We start from the raw sequence: 16,775 nt of genomic DNA on the forward strand, positions 1-16,775 counted from the left end.
TATATATATATATATATCCCCCATTTATATAGGTCACACTTCTGACACGCACCTGAACTCTGCTGTAGCTGTGAAAGATTCATGCTCCGTTATGGAAAACACTAGAAGAAAGCCCTCTCCACTGCGGAAGTAGTTATCTCTGATGGCTGCATAATCCTCCTGACCTGCTGTGTCCAGAATGTCAATCTGAACCTCTTCTCCATCTAGTACCACTTTCTTTCTGTAACTGTCAGCCTTTGTTGGCTCATAGTCTTCTACAAACTGTAAACAAAAAAATGTCAAAGTGAAAAGAGCTATAAAGTTAACTATACCTTGTTGCAAGATCAAACTAGAAAGGCTTAAAATTGTTAAAGTGTTTCCGAAAGAGCACACAATTTTAAACAACTTTCAAATCACTTTCATTATTTAAATGTGCACAATCTTCTAATATGTATACTTTTAAGGCACTAGCTCCTACTGAGCATGTGCAAGAGAATATATGTATATGCATTTTTGTGATTAGCTGATGGAAAATGTAAAACATTTGTCAGGAAAAAAAAATCTACTACTAATTTGAAATTAAAACAAAGTGCTTTGATGCCAATGCCTGCCTGAGCTTGGAGAAGACGTGAATTTGTGGAGCTCCTGCACATCTAAAGTATAATTGAGCTTAAAAGCAGTTTTATTTTGTTTTTTTTAGCATCTATCATGCCTTCTTAGAGCACCTAACTTGCTGGATTATCTGTGGACCCTAGCTTCTGCTGAAATAGAAGCGCTCTCCCTATATTCTTTGACAAGGGTGACTGCCGCAGCAGAACACTCACTGCACAGAGGCGGCTCCGGTATATGAGACCTAACCCAACGGCCTGTATGGTATCGTATGCCTAAGAACTCTGCCCGGATTCCTAACAAGACCAGTGATACCAAAACTGTGTACCCACATAACCTACATAAGCGGGTTGCTTTGGAGTCAAAGAGCGCGAAGATCGCCATCATACAGTGACGTCATTGTATAGCTCTATTCACAATCTGTGGCTATAACAGATATAGCTACGATCAGTAAATATGGAGGTTCCCTACACCCTTCTACAAGCCCTATTTAGTGAGTTTGAGAAGAAAGTACTGGACCGTTTTGATCGTTTACAGTCCCTGCTAGAGCACGGGGTGGATAGGAGGAACCCGTTTGAAGCTGAGCTGCTGGTGACAGGGGGATCTGCGGCTCAGCAGCGGGACACTTGTTTACCGCGCCACACACAGTCTCCGGGAGGTAATGAGGTGTTGATGGACCTGTGTGAGGATTCTCTATACATCCCTATAGCCCTGGTGCGGGAGGAGGCGGCTGGTCCTCCAGCGCAGCACATGGGACCTGTTGGCCTGCAGGAAGTGAATGGCGGCGGCGAGCTTGCCGTACAAGATAATACAGTATACAGCATCGTGAAGCTGCCGGGGATACTCTGGGAGCAGTTCGGCCCAGCGGAGGTGACGCTGCAACTCTCCCACAAGAAACACATTACCTGAGGGACAAAGCACCAACGGAATGCCCTATTGGATCATAGCTGCACAGTCTGGACTCCAGGAGTAATGGCTGAAGGATTCACAGGTTTGCAAAGGCTGGGAGCGACTTTGGCAATTAAGACTGGAGTGGGTTAATGTTTATAAATGGACAGATCCCTGTGCCCCATACGGTTTGAAAGGGGGGTGAAGGCGAGGTTATCTCCTTTTCTTCTTTATTTTTTATGAGGACGTATAAAGACTGTGTAGTGAGTACATATAAAGACTGTGTAGTGGGAAAAATAATCATAACCACATATACCTCTGTTTGATATTATATGAACATCCCTAATGCGGGTCCACACTTTTCTCCTCTTACAGTTTTGGTTATTGTCTTAAACTTTTGGGGTGCCCCCTTAGGAAAAGAAACGGAGATTGCTAGTTTTAGACACTCATGTATTTATATGTTTAGTATGTTAGATATGAGCCCACGGACCCCCACTCGCTACATCATGGGATATGCTATATACCTATGATTATATAGAGATCAAGTTAGTAAAAGTATTGGGTCCTTTGAATTTTGATTGTTGCTGGTCAATGCCTGTAAGCAACTCTATAGCAACATATGTGCAGGATATATGCCTATGATATATGTGTGGTCCACTGGGCCCCCATAGAGTGTTTAAATCATTAATTCCAAAACCAATAGAACATACAGGTCATATTGTAGATGTTCCATAACACTAGTTTCCTGTGATGCCTAACCCTGTACTACTCTATGCTTTGTGCTACCAGCCCTTATATAATTTAGATGCCTGTATTGTTTCGATATGCTCCTATGGATTGGAAAGGCCTTGGATCTTTGGTAGCCTCTGACACAACCAAGAGCTGCTTGGTGCTCCCTAGCAAATCTTCTGTGAGGTTATTTAATTTTATGTGATTCTATGATCTGTATAACTTAGTCCCCCCATAAACTGAATATCTACAAGTGCTTAATATGATTCCATGTCTTGACCTTAGATACCTACCTAATGTTAACTAATTACCAGTTATACCCGACTTGTATTATTGCTTCTGTGTATTCTATGTGATAGATCTCTATAGGCCCAAAAGTGGTCTATATCTTGCTAAACCCCTCAGTTAGTGTGGTGTGTAATTGAGGGTCCAAAAGCGGCCTGAGCAATTATGGAGGGGAAAAATAGAGGGTGGTTGAGTGGTTACTCCCCAGTTTGCCTATTATATATGTATATGTTTCATTGAGTAACCTGCATGTTGTATATTTTATTACCCTCAATAAAAATAAATTTAAAAAAAAAACAAAACAAAAAAAACAAAAAAACAAAGTGCTTTTGCACTTGAATCAAGCGTGTTATTCTTTTGTGTTTAGTGGTCCTTTAATTGGAAAGAGATAAAAAGAAAAAAAAACTAACACTGTCACAGAGGGAACTAACATATCAGAGACCAAGATATGTGAAATAAGGTTTCAGAAGCACCATTGAGAATATAAACTACCAATGTAAAACTATACAAAGTACCTTACTGATTTTGACTTGCACACCATAAATTACCAAGGGATTTTAAGAACACACAAATACATTTTCAAGCAGGAAGTATTTTTAAATATAGAAATAAGTCAGATTTGAGCATAAGAAAAATAAATGTATGCGTACTTGCTAAAGTCCGTTCAATGTGGTGAGAGTCCAGAAGCCTTAAAAGGGAAATTAAACCCAAATTTTCCTCTTGAAAGAAAATGCAATTTTAAGCAACTTTCTAATTTACTCCTGTTATCAAATTTTCTTTGTTCTCTTGGTATTTTTATTTGAAAAGCAGGAATGTAAACCTTTGGAGCCGGCCCAGCATCTGAACCAAAAACGATAGGAGTAAAATTAGAAAGTTGCTAAAAAACATAATTTATGTAAGAACTTACCTGATAAATTCATTTCTTTCATATTGGCAAGAGTCCATGAGCTAGAGACATATGGGATATGCAATCCTACCAGGAGGGGCAAAGTTTCCCAAACCTCAAAATGCATATAAATACACCCCTCACAACACCCACAATTCAGTTTAACGAATAGCCAAGCAGTGGGGTGATAAAGAAAGGAGTAGAAAGCATCAAAGGAAATTTGGAAATAATTGTGCTTTATACAAAATATCATAACCACCATAAAAAGGGTGGGCTGAAAAAATTAGTCCACAACCCACAAAAATAAGTTTATTTCCATTTGAAAGAAAAAAACTTAAATCAAAAGCAGAAGAATCAAACTGAAACAGCTGCCTGAAGAACTTTTCTACCAAAAACTGCTTCCGAAGAAGCAAATACATCAAAACGGTAGAATTTAGTAAATGTATGCAAAGAGGACCAAGTTGCTGCTTTGCAAATCTGATCAACTGAAGCTTCATTCATAATAGCCCACGAAGTTGAGACTGATCTAGTAGAATGAGCTGTAATTCTCTGAGGCGGGCTTGACCCGACTCCAAATAAGCTTGATGAATCAAAAGCTTTAACCAAGAGGCCAAGGAAATAGCAGAGGCCTTCTGACCTTTCCTAGGACCAGAAAATATAACAAATAGACTAGAAGTCTTCCTGAAATCTTTAGTAGCTTCAACATAATATCGCAAAGCTCCCACCACATCCAAAGAATGTAAGGATCTTTCCAAAGGATTCTTAGGATTAGGACACAAAGAAGGGGCAACAATTTCTCTACTAATGTTGTTAGAATTCACAACCTTAGGTAAAAATTCAAAAGAAGTCCGCAAAACCGCCTTATCCTGATGAAAAATCAGAAAAGGAGACTCACAAGAAAGAGCAGATAGCTCAGAAACTCTTCTAGCAGAAGAGATGGCCAAAAGGAACAACACTTTCCAAGAAAGTAGTTTAATGCCCAAAGAATGCATAGGCTCAAATGGAGGAGCCTGTAAAGCCTTCAGAACCAAATTAAGACTCCAATGAGGAGAAATTGATTTAATGATGGGCTTAATACGAACTAAAGCCTGTACAAAACAGTGTATATCAGGAAGTATAGCAATCTTTCTGTGAAATAAAAAAAAGAGCGGAGATTTGTCCTTTCAAGGAACTTGCAGACAAACCCTTATCCAAACCGTCCTGAAGAAACTGTAAAATTCTAGAAATTCTAAAAGAATGCCAAGAAAATTTATGAGAAGAACACCATGAAATGCAAGTCTTCCAAACTCTATAATAAATCTTTCTAGAGACAGATTTACGAGCTTGTAACATAGTATTAATCACTGAGTCAGAGAAACCTCTACTAAGAACTAAGCATTCAATTTCCATACCTTCAAATTTAATGATTTGAGATCCTGATGGAAAAAACGGACCTTGAGATAGTAGGTCTGGCCGTAACTGAAGTGGCCAAGGCGGGCAACTGGACATCCAAACCAGATCCGCATACCAAAACCTGTGTGGCCATGCTGGCGCTACCAGCAACACAAATGATTGTTCCAGGATGATTTTGGAAATCACTCTTGGAAGGAGAACTAGAGGCGGGAAGATGTAAGCAGGATGATAACACCAAGGAAGTGTCAGCGCATCCACTGCTTCCGCCTGAACATCCCTGGACCTGAACAGGTATCTGGGAAGTTTCTTGTTTACATGAGAGGCCATGAGATCTATCTCTGGAAGACCCCACATCTGAACAATCTGAGAAAACACATCTGGATGGAGAGACCACTCCCCTGGATGTAAAGTCTGGCGGCTGAGATAATCTGCTTCCCAATTGTCTACACCTGGGATATGCACCGCAGAGATTAGACAGGAGCTGGATTCCGCCCAAAAAAGTATTCAAGATACTTCTTTCATAGCTTGGGGACTGTGAGTCCCACCCTGATGATTGACATATGCCACTGTTGTGATATTGTCTGTCTGAAAACAAATGAACGGTTCTCTCTTTAACAGAGGCCAAAACTGAAGAGCTCTGAGAATTGCACGGAGTTCTAAAATATTTATTGGTAATCTCGCCTCTTGAAATTTCCAAACCCCTTTTGCTGTCAGAAATCCCCAAACAGCTCCCCAACCTGAGAGACTCGCATCTGCTGTGATCACAGTCCAGGTTGGCCGAACAAAAGAAGCCCCTTGAACTAAACAATGGTGATCTATCCACCATGTCAGAGAGTGTCGTACATTGGGATTTAAGGATATTAATTGTAAAATCCCTGCACCATTGATTCAGCATACAAAGCTGAAGAGGTCTCATGTGAAAACGAGCAAAGGGGATCGCGTCCGATGCTGCAGTCATGAGTCCTAAAACTTCCATGCACATAGCTACTGAAGGGAATGACTGAGACTGAAGGTGCCGGGAGGCTGCAACCAATTTTAAACGTCTCTTTTCTGTTAGAGACAGAGTCATGGACACTGAATCTTTCTGGAAGCCTAAAAAGGTGACCCTTGTCTGAGGAATCAAGAAACTCTTTGGTAAATTGATCCTCCAACCATGTTTCCGAAGAAACAACACTAGTTGATTTGTGTGAGATTCTACAGAACGTAAAGACTGAGCTAGTACCAAGATATCATCCAAATAAGGAAACACCACAATACCCTGTTCTCTGATTACAGAGAGTAGGGCACCCAGAACCTTTGAAAAGATTCTTGGAGCTGTTGCTAGGCCAAATGGAAGAGCAACAAATTGGTAATGCTTGTCTAAAAAAAAGAATCTCAGAAACTGATAATGTTCTGGATGAATCTGAATATGAAGGTATGCATCCTGCAAGTCTATTGTGGACATATAATGTCCTTGCTGAACAAAAGGCAGAATAGTCCTTATAGTCACCATCTTGAAAGTTGGTACTCTTACATAACGATTCAACATTTTCAGATCCAGAACTGGTCTGAATAAATTTTCCTTCTTTGGGACAATGAATAGATTTGAATAAAACCCCAAACCTTGTTCCAGAAGAGGAACTGGCATGATTACTCCTGAAGACTCCAGGTCTGAAACACACTTCAGGAAAGCCTGAGCTTTTACTGGATTTACTGGGATACGTGAGACAAAAAATCTTCTCACAGGAGGTCTTACTCTGAATCCTATTCAATACCCTTGAGAGACAATGCTCTGAATACATTGATTTTGAACAGATTTGATCCAAATATCCTTGAAAAACCTTAATCTGCCCCCTACCAGCTAAGCTGGAATGAGGGCCGCACCTTCATGCGGACTTAGGGGCTGACTTTGGTTTCCTAAAAGGCTTGGATTTATTCCAATTTGAGGAAGGCTTCCGATTGGAGGCAGATTCCTTGGGGGAAGGATTGAGTTTTTGTTCCTTATTCTGATGAAAGGAACTAAAACAGTTAGAAGCCTTAGATTTACCCTTAGGTTTTTTATCCTGAGGCAGAAAAACTCCCCAAGTAACAGTTGAAATAATAGAATCCAACTGGGACCCAAATAAATTATTACCTTGGAAAGAAAGAGATAGTAATCTAGATTTAGATGTCATATCAGCATTCCAGGATTTAAGCCACAAAGCTCTTCTAGCTAAAATAGCTAAAGACATGGATCTAACATCAATTTTGATAATATCAAAAATAGCATCACAAATAAAATGATTAGCATATTGCAGTAAGCGAATAATGCTAGATAAGTCAGAATCCAATTCCTGTTGCGCTAAATTGTCCAATCAGAAAGTTGATGCAGCCGCAACATCAGCCAAAGAAAGTGCAGGTCTAAGAAGATGACCTGAATATAAATAGGCCTTCCTTAGATAAGATTCAAGTTTCCTATCTAAAGGATCCTTAAAGGAAGTACTATCTTCCATAGGAATAGTGGTACGTTTAGCAAGAGTAGAAATAGCCCCATCAACTTTGGGGATCTTTTCCCAAAACTCTATAGATTTTGCTGGTAAAGGATACAATTTTTTAAACATTGAAGAAGGAATAAAAGAAGTACCTGGCTTATTCCATTCCTTAGAAATCATATCAGAAATAGCCTCAGTAATAGGAAAAACCCCTGGAGAAACCACAGGAGGTTTAAAAACAGCATTTACGTCAAGAGGACTGGTTACCTCAATATCCAAAGTAATTAACACTTCTTTTAATAAAGAACGCATATACTCAATTTTAAATAAATAAGTAGATTTGTTAGTGTCAATGTCTGAGGAAGGATCTTCTGAATCAGAAAGATCCTCATCAGAAGAGGATAAATTATTATGTTGTTGGTCATTTGAAATTTCATCAACTAAATGAGAAGTTTTAAAAGACCTTTTACGTTTAGTTGAAGGTGGAAATGCAGACAAAGCCTTCAGAAAAGAATCAGAAACAAATTCTTTAAAATTTACAGGTGTATCATGCACATTAGAAGTTGAAAGAACTGCAACTGGCAAAGTAGTATTACTAATGGATACACTATCTGCATGTAAAAGTTTATCATGATAACTATTACAAATGACATTCGGCGAGATAATTTCTACAATTTTACAACAAATGCACTTAGCTTTGGTTGAACCGATGTCAGGCAGCAATGTTCCAGTAGAAGCTTCTGAGGCAGGATCAGGTTGAGACATCTTGCAAAATGTAAGATAAAAAAAAACATATAAAGCAAAATGGTTTATTTCCTTATATGACAGTTTCATGAATGGGAAAAAAAGCAAATAGCATAGCCCTCTGATAGAAAAAAGCAAGAGGCAAACATCAATGGGGTATTGAAATAACAGAATTTATGCTTACCTGATAAATTTCTCTCTCTTACGGTGTATCCGGTCCACGGCTTCATCCTTACTTGTGGGATATTCTCAATCCCTACAGGAAGTGGCAAAGAGAGCACACAGCAGAGCTGTCCATATAGCTCCCCTCAGGCTCCGCCCCTCCAGTCATTCGACCGACGGTTAGGAGAAAAAGGAGAACCACAGGGTGCAGTGGTGACTGTAGTTTACAAAAATAATTTTAGACCTGACTAAATCGCCAGGGTGGGCCGTGGACCGGACACACCGTAAGAGAAAGAAATTTATCAGGTAAGCATAAATTCTGTTTTCTCTTACATTGGTGTCTCCGGTCCACGGCTTCATCCTTACTTGTGGGAACCAATACCAAAGCTTTAGGACACGGATGAAGGGAGGGAAACAGTCAGGTAACCTAAACGGAAGGCACCACTGCTTGTAAAACCTTTCTCCCAAAAATAGCCTCCGAAGAAGCAAAAGTATCGAATTTGTAAAATTTGGCAAATGTATGCAGTGAAGACCAAGTCGCTGCCTTACAAATCTGTTCAACAGAAGCCTCGTTCTTGAAAGCCCATGTGGAAGCCACAGCTCTAGTGGAGTGAGCGGTAATTCGTTCAGGAGGCTGCCGTCCGGCAGTCTCATAAGCCAATCGGATGATGCTTTTCAGCCAGAAGGAAAGAGAGGTAGCAGTTGCTTTCTGACCTCTCCTCTTACCAGAATGAACGACAAACAAGGATGATGTTTGTCTGAAATCTTTTGTTGCTTCTAAATAGAATTTTAAAGCACGAACCACATCTAGATTGTGTAACTGACGTTCCTTTTTAGAAACTGGATTAGGACACAGAGAAGGAACAACTATTTCCTGGTTAATATTCTTATTGGAAACTACCTTTGAAAGAAAACCAGGCTTGTTACGCAAAACAACCTTATCTGTATGGAACACCAGATAGGGTGAGGTACACTGCAAAGCAGACAATTCAGAAACTCTTCGAGCAGAAGAAATAGCAACCAAAAACAAAACTTTCCAAGATAGTAACTTAATATCTACGGAATGTAGAGGTTCAAACGGAACCCCTTGAAGGACTGAAAGAACTAAATTTAGACTCCATGGAGGAGCCACAGGTCTGTAAACAGGCTTGATCCTAACTAAGGCCTGAACAAACGCCTGCACATATGGCACAGCTGCCAGACGCTTATGTAACAGAATAGACCCGAGACCATAGACCCTGAGCTTTCAGGGAGTTCCAGACCACACCCCAGCCTAAGAGATTGGCGTTGGTCGTGACAATGATCCACTCCGGTCTGCGAAAAAACTCATTCCCTGAGATAGGTGATCCTGAGACAACCACCAGAGGAGCGATTCTCTGGTTATCTGGTCCATTTGTATCTGGGGAGACAAATCTGCATAATCCCCATTCCACTGTTTGAGCATGCACAGTTGCAGTGGTCTCAAATGAATTCTGGCAAAGGGGACTGTGTCCATTGCCGCAACCATTAGACCGATTACCTCCATGCACCGAGCCACAGAAGGCTGAGGATTGGCATGAAGAACTCAACAGGAATTCGAAAGTTTTAACTTCCTGACCTCCGTCAGAAAGATTTTCATTTCTATCGAGTCTATTATTGTTCTCAGGAAGGGAACCCTTGTGACCGTGACAGAGAACTTTTTTCTACGTTCACCTTCCACCCGTGAGATCTTAGAAAGGCCAACACAATGCCTGTATGCGCCTTTACTCTGTGAAAAGACGACGCTTGTATTAAGATATCGTCTAGGTAAGGTGCTACTGCAATGCCCCGCGGTCTTAGAACCGCTAGAAGGGACCCTAGCACCTTCGTGAAAATTCTTGGAGCGGTGGCCAACCCGAAGGGAAGAGCCACAAACTGATAATGCTTGTCCATGAAGGCGAACCTTAGGAACTAATGGTGATCCTTGTGGATAGGAATATGCAGGAACGCATCCTTTAAATCCACGGTAGTCATATATTGACCCTCCTGGATCAAAGATAAGATTGTCCGGATAGTTTCCATCATGAATGATGGAACTCTGAGAAATTTGTTAAGATTTTTAAGTCCAGAATTGGCCTGAAAGTTCCTTCCTTTTTGGGAACTACAAACAGGTTTGAGTAAAAACCCTGTCCTCGTACTGCAGTTGGGACTGGGTGTATTACTCCCATCTTTAAAAGATCTTCTATGCAAAGAATGCCTGTCTCTTTGTCTGGTCTAAAGACAAGTGGAACCTTCCCCTTGGTGGAAGGTCCTTGAATTCCAGAAGGTACCCCTGAGAGACAATTTCTGACGCCCAGGGATCCAAAACATCTCTTGCCCAGGCCTGAGCAAAGAGAGAAAGTCTGCCCCCTACTAGATCCGGTCCCGGATCAGGGGCTACCCTTTCATGCTGTCTTGGTAGCAGCAGCAGGCTTCTTGGCCTGTTTACCCTTGTTCCAGCCTTGCATGGGTTTCCATGCAGGTTTGGACTGGGAAGCGTTAACCTCTTCCTTAGTGGCTTTAGAAGTAGAAGCGGGTCCGTTCCTGAAATTGCGAAAGGAACCAAAATTAGACTTATTTTTAGCCTTGAAAGGTCTATCTTGTGGAAGGGCATGGCCCTTTCCTCCAGTAATATCAGAAATAATCTCTTTCAACTCTGGCCCGAAAAGGGTCTTACCCTTGAAAGGAATATTAAGCAATTTTGTTTTGGACGACACATCCGCCGACCAAGATTTTAGCCAAAGCGCCCTGCGCGCCACGATTGCAAAACCAGAATTTTTCGCCACTAATTTAGCTAACTGAAGAGCGCCATCTGTAATGAAATAATTAGCCAACTTCAGGGCGTGAATTCTGTCCATAATCTCATCATAAGGGGTCTCCCTCTGTAGGGAGTTCTCTAGTTCCTCAAACCAAAAAGCCGCTGCAGTGGTTACAGGAATAATGCAAGAAATTGGTTGAAGAAGAAAACCTTGTTGAACAAATATTTTCTTTAGCAAAACTTCCAATTTTTTATCCATAGGATCTTTGAAAGCGCAACTGTCTTCTATTGGTATAGTGGTGCGCTTAGCTAGTGTTGAAACTGCCCCCTCCACCTTAGGGACCGTCCCACGCGTCCCTTCTGGGGTCAACAATGGGGAACATTTTCTTAAATATAGGGGGGGGGAACAAAAGGTAAACCTGGTCTCTCCCACTCCCTGGTCACAATATCCGCCACCCTCTTAGGTATCGGAAATGCATCAGTGTGTACCGGGACCTCTAAGAATTTGTCCATTTTACACAATTTTTCTGGGACCAGTAAGGGGTCACAATCATCTAGCGTAGCTAAAACCTCCTTAAGCAGGAGGTTTCCTAATGCTTTGAAAAGATTGCACACAAATTTTCAGCTCAATTAACCCCTTAATGCCCAAACCGGAGCTAAAATATGAATTTGACCGGTTAAACACACTACAGTATTATGCCACAGCTACTGCTGAGGCTTTTACCATCCTTGGGGATTATTTGGAGTAGAAATAAGCCTGTCTGAAGTCCCTCTGAAGTGTCTGGACACCACACGTGAGGCTGCATGAACTGTCTTGTCAGAAACAACTGCGCAACTGAGGCACGAAAATGAGGCCTCCTCCTCTGCATTACAAAGTGCTGGGGCCTTTCTGAGGAGATTAGGAGCCTAATCAAATGCCAGGCGAATAAAAAACCCCATAAGCGTTTTTATAAGTCACAAAAACACCAAAACTATAATATAATTATGCTAAGAAGCAATCGATTAAGCCCAAAATAGTGTCAACCAGCAACTAAGCCCTTTATTTAAGCCATTATTTTATACATAGTCTAAGAAACATGGCTTACCTTCCCCTATGGGGATTACTGACAGTCTTCTAGCATTACTGGGTTTTGTTAGAAAAATGACTGATCATACCTGAAGCAGTTAAGCCTGCAAACTGTTCCCCCCAACTGAAGTTCTCCTGTATTCAACAGTCCTGCGTGGGAACAGAAATGGATTTTAGTTACTGATGCTAAAATCATAGTCCTCTCAGCAGAAATCTTCATCACTTTCTGCTTCAGAGTAAATAGTACAAGCCGGCACTATTTTAAAATAACAAACTTGTGATAGAAGAAATAAAAACTACAAACTAACACCACAAACTCTTTACCACCCCCGTGGAGATGCTACTTGTTTAGAGCGGCAAAGAGAATGACTGGGGGGGCGGAGCCTGAGGGGAGCTATATGGACAGCTCTGCTGTGTGCTCTCTTTGCCACTTCCTGTAGGGATTGAGAATATCCCACAAGGATGAAGCCGTGGACCGGACACACCAATGTAAGAGAAAATAAAAAAGTATAAAAATAACCGGAAATGACACACTCGCGTCACTAATGACGCAACAGTGTGAAAGGTCCCGGCGTCAAGTATGACGCCGGAAGTGACGAACTTGCGTCATAGACACCAAAAAAAATATGCGCGCCAAGAATGACGCAATAAAGTTTAGCATTTGTGGCACCCGCGGGCCTAATACCGGCCGCAATTTGTAAGAAGTAGTCAATTGAAAAAAAGACTAAACCCCAGGTAAGAAATAAATTTCATATTTAAAAGATGTTTATATTCCCCAAATATGAAACTGACAGTCTGCAGAAGGAAATACATGAACCTGACTCATGGCAAATATAAGTACAATACATATATTTAGAACTTTATATAAAATGCATAAAGTGCCAAACCATAGCTGAGGTGTCTTAAGAAATAAAAAACATACTTACCAAAAGACACCCATCCACATATAGCAGATAGCCAAACCAGTACTAAAACAGTTATTTGTAGAGGTAATGGTAAATTGAGAGTATATCGTCGATCTGGAAAGGGAGGTAGGAGATGAATCTCTACGACCGATAACAGAGAACCTATGAAATAGACCCCCGTTAGGGAAATCATTGTATTCAATAAGTGATACTCCCTTCAGGTTCCTCTGACATTCGCTGTACTCTGAGAGGAATCAGGCTTCAACAATGCTTAGAAGCGCATATCAACGTAGAAATCTTAGCACAAACTTACTTCACCACCTCCATAGGAGGCAAAGTTTGTAAAACTGAATTGTGGGTGTGGTGAGGGGTGTATTTATAGGCATTTTGAGGTTTGGGAAACTTTGCCCCTCCTGGTAGGATTGTATATCCCATATGTCACTAGCTCATGGACTCTTGCCAATTACATGAAAGAAAATTGCATGCTCTACCTGAATAAAAGAAAAAAAAATGTGTGTTTAGTATCCCTTTAACAGGCGGGATTGAATTCCTGCCACTAGGAGGAGGCAAAGATATCACTTACACTAAAAGTTTTTAAACCACCTCCCTGTCCATTGTCTTCCACAGAAAATTTTGCAAACCAGGTGGCATTATGAAATAGCCGGGTGGGGAAAGGGTCACATCTTCTAATATTAAATAATTTTCTGCTTTCCAAAGCACAAATTAATTGCATAAATTTAACAAATGTATTTAATAATAATGTGTGCAATAAACATTGAAAATTTTTAATATTTGCTCATCTTAACCCCTTCGCTACTGGGACTTCCAAAGAAAAAGTTGCCCAAAATACCGGAGAATTTTTAACATTTTTGCTATCACTCCATTTAAAAAGAAATACAGTCTTGTTTTTTTTAATTTTGTATTTACCTATCAAAACTGTATATTGTTTATAGACAACTGAGGTATTGATCAAGGCACATTTTGGAATATTTCATGCCACCATTTCACAAACTTTCGGTTCCTCACTGAAATTTACATACCGCTTGTGGAATCATGACACAAATGATTGTAAAAGCTTCTCTGGGACCCTTTTGTTCAGAAACAGCAGACATACATGGCTTTGCTATTGCTTTTTGGTAATTAAAATGCCGCTTATTTCAGCTGTGCACCACACGTCAATTGTAGGGATGCACCGAAATTTCGGCCGCAGAAAGTTTCGGCCGAAAATTGCATTTTTGGCTATTTCAGTTTTCGGTTTTTTAGCCTGTTATTTTCGATAAAATTGTGTAGCATGTTTCAAATTTGATGCTAGCCTAGAGCTGCTGTTTAAGTTTATTACTTGACTTACTGTTCTGCATATGACTATACTGTACTTTATTTGGATAATTAGTAAAAAAAAAAAAAAAACCTGTTAAATATGATTCTGTTACATAGAACTAAATGAAGAATAATACAGTATATTGATATTTATAATTGTTTTAAGTAGGGATGGACCAAAATTTTGGTCGCAGAAACATTTTTGCCGAAAATGGAATTATTGTTTGCCTGTTTTTTTTCTTGGTAAAATTATTGTGTAGCTTATTATTGTTTGAAGATATTTTTGTCCATCCAATTTTAGTGTGTTACTTTCAATAAAAGTGTGGGATTTTTTTATTTGCTCTAATTATGCAAACAAAACAAACAAAAAAATTAATTTGAAAAAAATACATTTTCGGTATTGGTTTCGGTTTTCGGCCAAGTGCATCCCGGATTTTCGGATTCGGTTTCGGTCCAGAAATTCCATTTCGGTGCATCACTAGTCAATTGTATGCATGTAAGGTTAATCTTAGCTTTAGTGTAGAGATTACCCTCCCACCTGACACTTCCCATCCCTGAAATGGTTCTCTCTAAAGTCCCATCACTATAAGACTGATACAATTATATTCACATTTATTTTTTGGCAAATATTATTCTTTATTATGCACTATGACAACAGTATGGGCTTGAGTTATCAATCATTTGTGAAATTCTCTCTTCTGTTCTATCAGTTCTCCGCAGCTCTCCTCTGGAGAGGTGCACCTGTGCACCCATATTTATCATAAAAAGGAGTTTTTTTCTCCATAGAAGAGCTGAGGAGAACTAATGATAAATTTCTCTAGTCAGATTAGTATCTTCTCCTTATCACTGAAAATAAGCAACTATTATCCAGTCATATAGTCATTCTGTCAGTCATATATAAGCCAATAGAAATATTTATACAGCCTTCCTAGTAGCTTTGTTACGCCCCTCTTCAACAAACTGTCATGTAAGAAAATAAATCTACATTTTCATTGTTTTTGTGCTTCAATTTTAGCGCTTCTTTTATATCTTATTTTTATGCCCCAATAGATATAATTTTTGTGCTCTGTTATATATTATTTTGGCGCTCCATTATAATTATTTTTTATCACGCCAACCTAAATAATTATTGCACTCCAATAACCATTATTATTGCGCTTTGTGATAGATAATTTTTGCACCTTGCAGAGCCCCCCCCTTTTTTTTTGTAACTGCTTCTACAACTGGTAGAGAATAGATTTCCAATGCTGTTCTCCACAGTAGTTATGGAGAACTTTAATGCAGGAACTTGCAGGATAACTTTCAGTCCTCCACAGGAGTATATAAATTATACATTTGTATCTAGGTGAATTAATGAGAAATATATGAAATACGATTAAAAGGATCTAATTTAACCCCTTTTTTTGGAGAACATGTTCTCCAAGGAGAATGAGAAAAGAGTAGGAGAATTTTACAGTCAAACTTGACCAATTTTAGGCGCATTTTTGAATAATAAATAGGGGGAATTATTTCTCACGAGAACTTCTAGGAGAAAATAAGAATATCAATGATAAATTGAGCCCTATATGTCTATTCTGGCATGGTGTAAGACCAGATATGCACTTATGATTCCAGTAAATGGCGGGCGAATAATAAGTGGGGTGAGTTATGCTTGTACACACTAATTTGTCATTTTCACTATTTGCTTGTCAGAAGAAGGGGCTTATCTCCCCAAAACATCACAATAAAGATTTGTTTCCCATTGGCACACTATACAGTGAGGTTGGATGGGTCTTTGGACTCATATTCATTACTAGCTGGCAAGTCATACCTTTTATTGTGAGTGCTGATTAATCTCTTGGATATATAAATAAATAAAGAGAAAATGCATAGTGAAGAGCTGGTATAGGGAACTATGGAAACCTTAAAACACACACATATTATATATATATATATATATATATATATATATATATATATATATATATATATATATATATATATATATATATATATATATACACACACACAGTATATATAATAGCTTGCAATATCTGTCTGAGAGGAAATGTACTTTGTGATCTTATAGTGCACTTTCAGTTGATATGTTGGAAAGCAAATATAAACGTAGGTAGCATGAAAATGAAAATCTTGATATGAGAAATCTTGAAATGTTCAGAGAGAATATTCTTATGCTAGATCCATAGATGTGGAACACAAACTGTCTGGTTGTTGAAAAAACAGAATTTATGCTTACCTGATAAATTACTTTCTCCAACGGTGTGTCCGGTCCACGGCGTCATCCTTACTTGTGGGATATTCTCTTCCCCAACAGGAAATGGCAAAGAGTCCCAGCAAAGCTGGCCATATAGTCCCTCCTAGGCTCCGCCCACCCCAGTCATTCGACCGACGGACAGGAGGAAATATATATAGGAGAAACCATATGGTACCGTGGTGACTGTAGTTAGAGAAAATAATTCATCAGACCTGATTAAAAAACCAGGGCGGGCCGTGGACCGGACACACCGTTGGAGAAAGTAATTTATCAGGTAAGCATAAATTCTGTTTTCTCCAACATTGGTGTGTCCGGTCCACGGCGTCATCCTTACTTGTGGGAACCAATACCAAA

At 39.7% G+C, this 16,775-nt stretch overlaps 1 protein-coding gene across 2 annotated transcripts in view; it reads right to left on the minus strand.

Moving 5' to 3' along the window:
* RALB (RAS like proto-oncogene B) overlaps positions 1-16,775 on the minus strand; it is a 354,005-nt gene that overhangs the window by 83,183 nt on the left and 254,047 nt on the right. For both annotated transcript variants that reach the window (XM_053698085.1, XM_053698086.1), the window contains exon 3: positions 53-261. In XM_053698085.1, the coding sequence (XP_053554060.1) occupies positions 53-261 (209 nt within the window). The remainder of the gene's footprint in view (positions 1-52; positions 262-16,775) is intronic.

The sequence above is a fragment of the Bombina bombina genome, chromosome 1, assembly GCF_027579735.1.
Source record: "Bombina bombina isolate aBomBom1 chromosome 1, aBomBom1.pri, whole genome shotgun sequence".
Taxonomy (NCBI): Eukaryota; Metazoa; Chordata; class Amphibia; order Anura; family Bombinatoridae; genus Bombina; species Bombina bombina.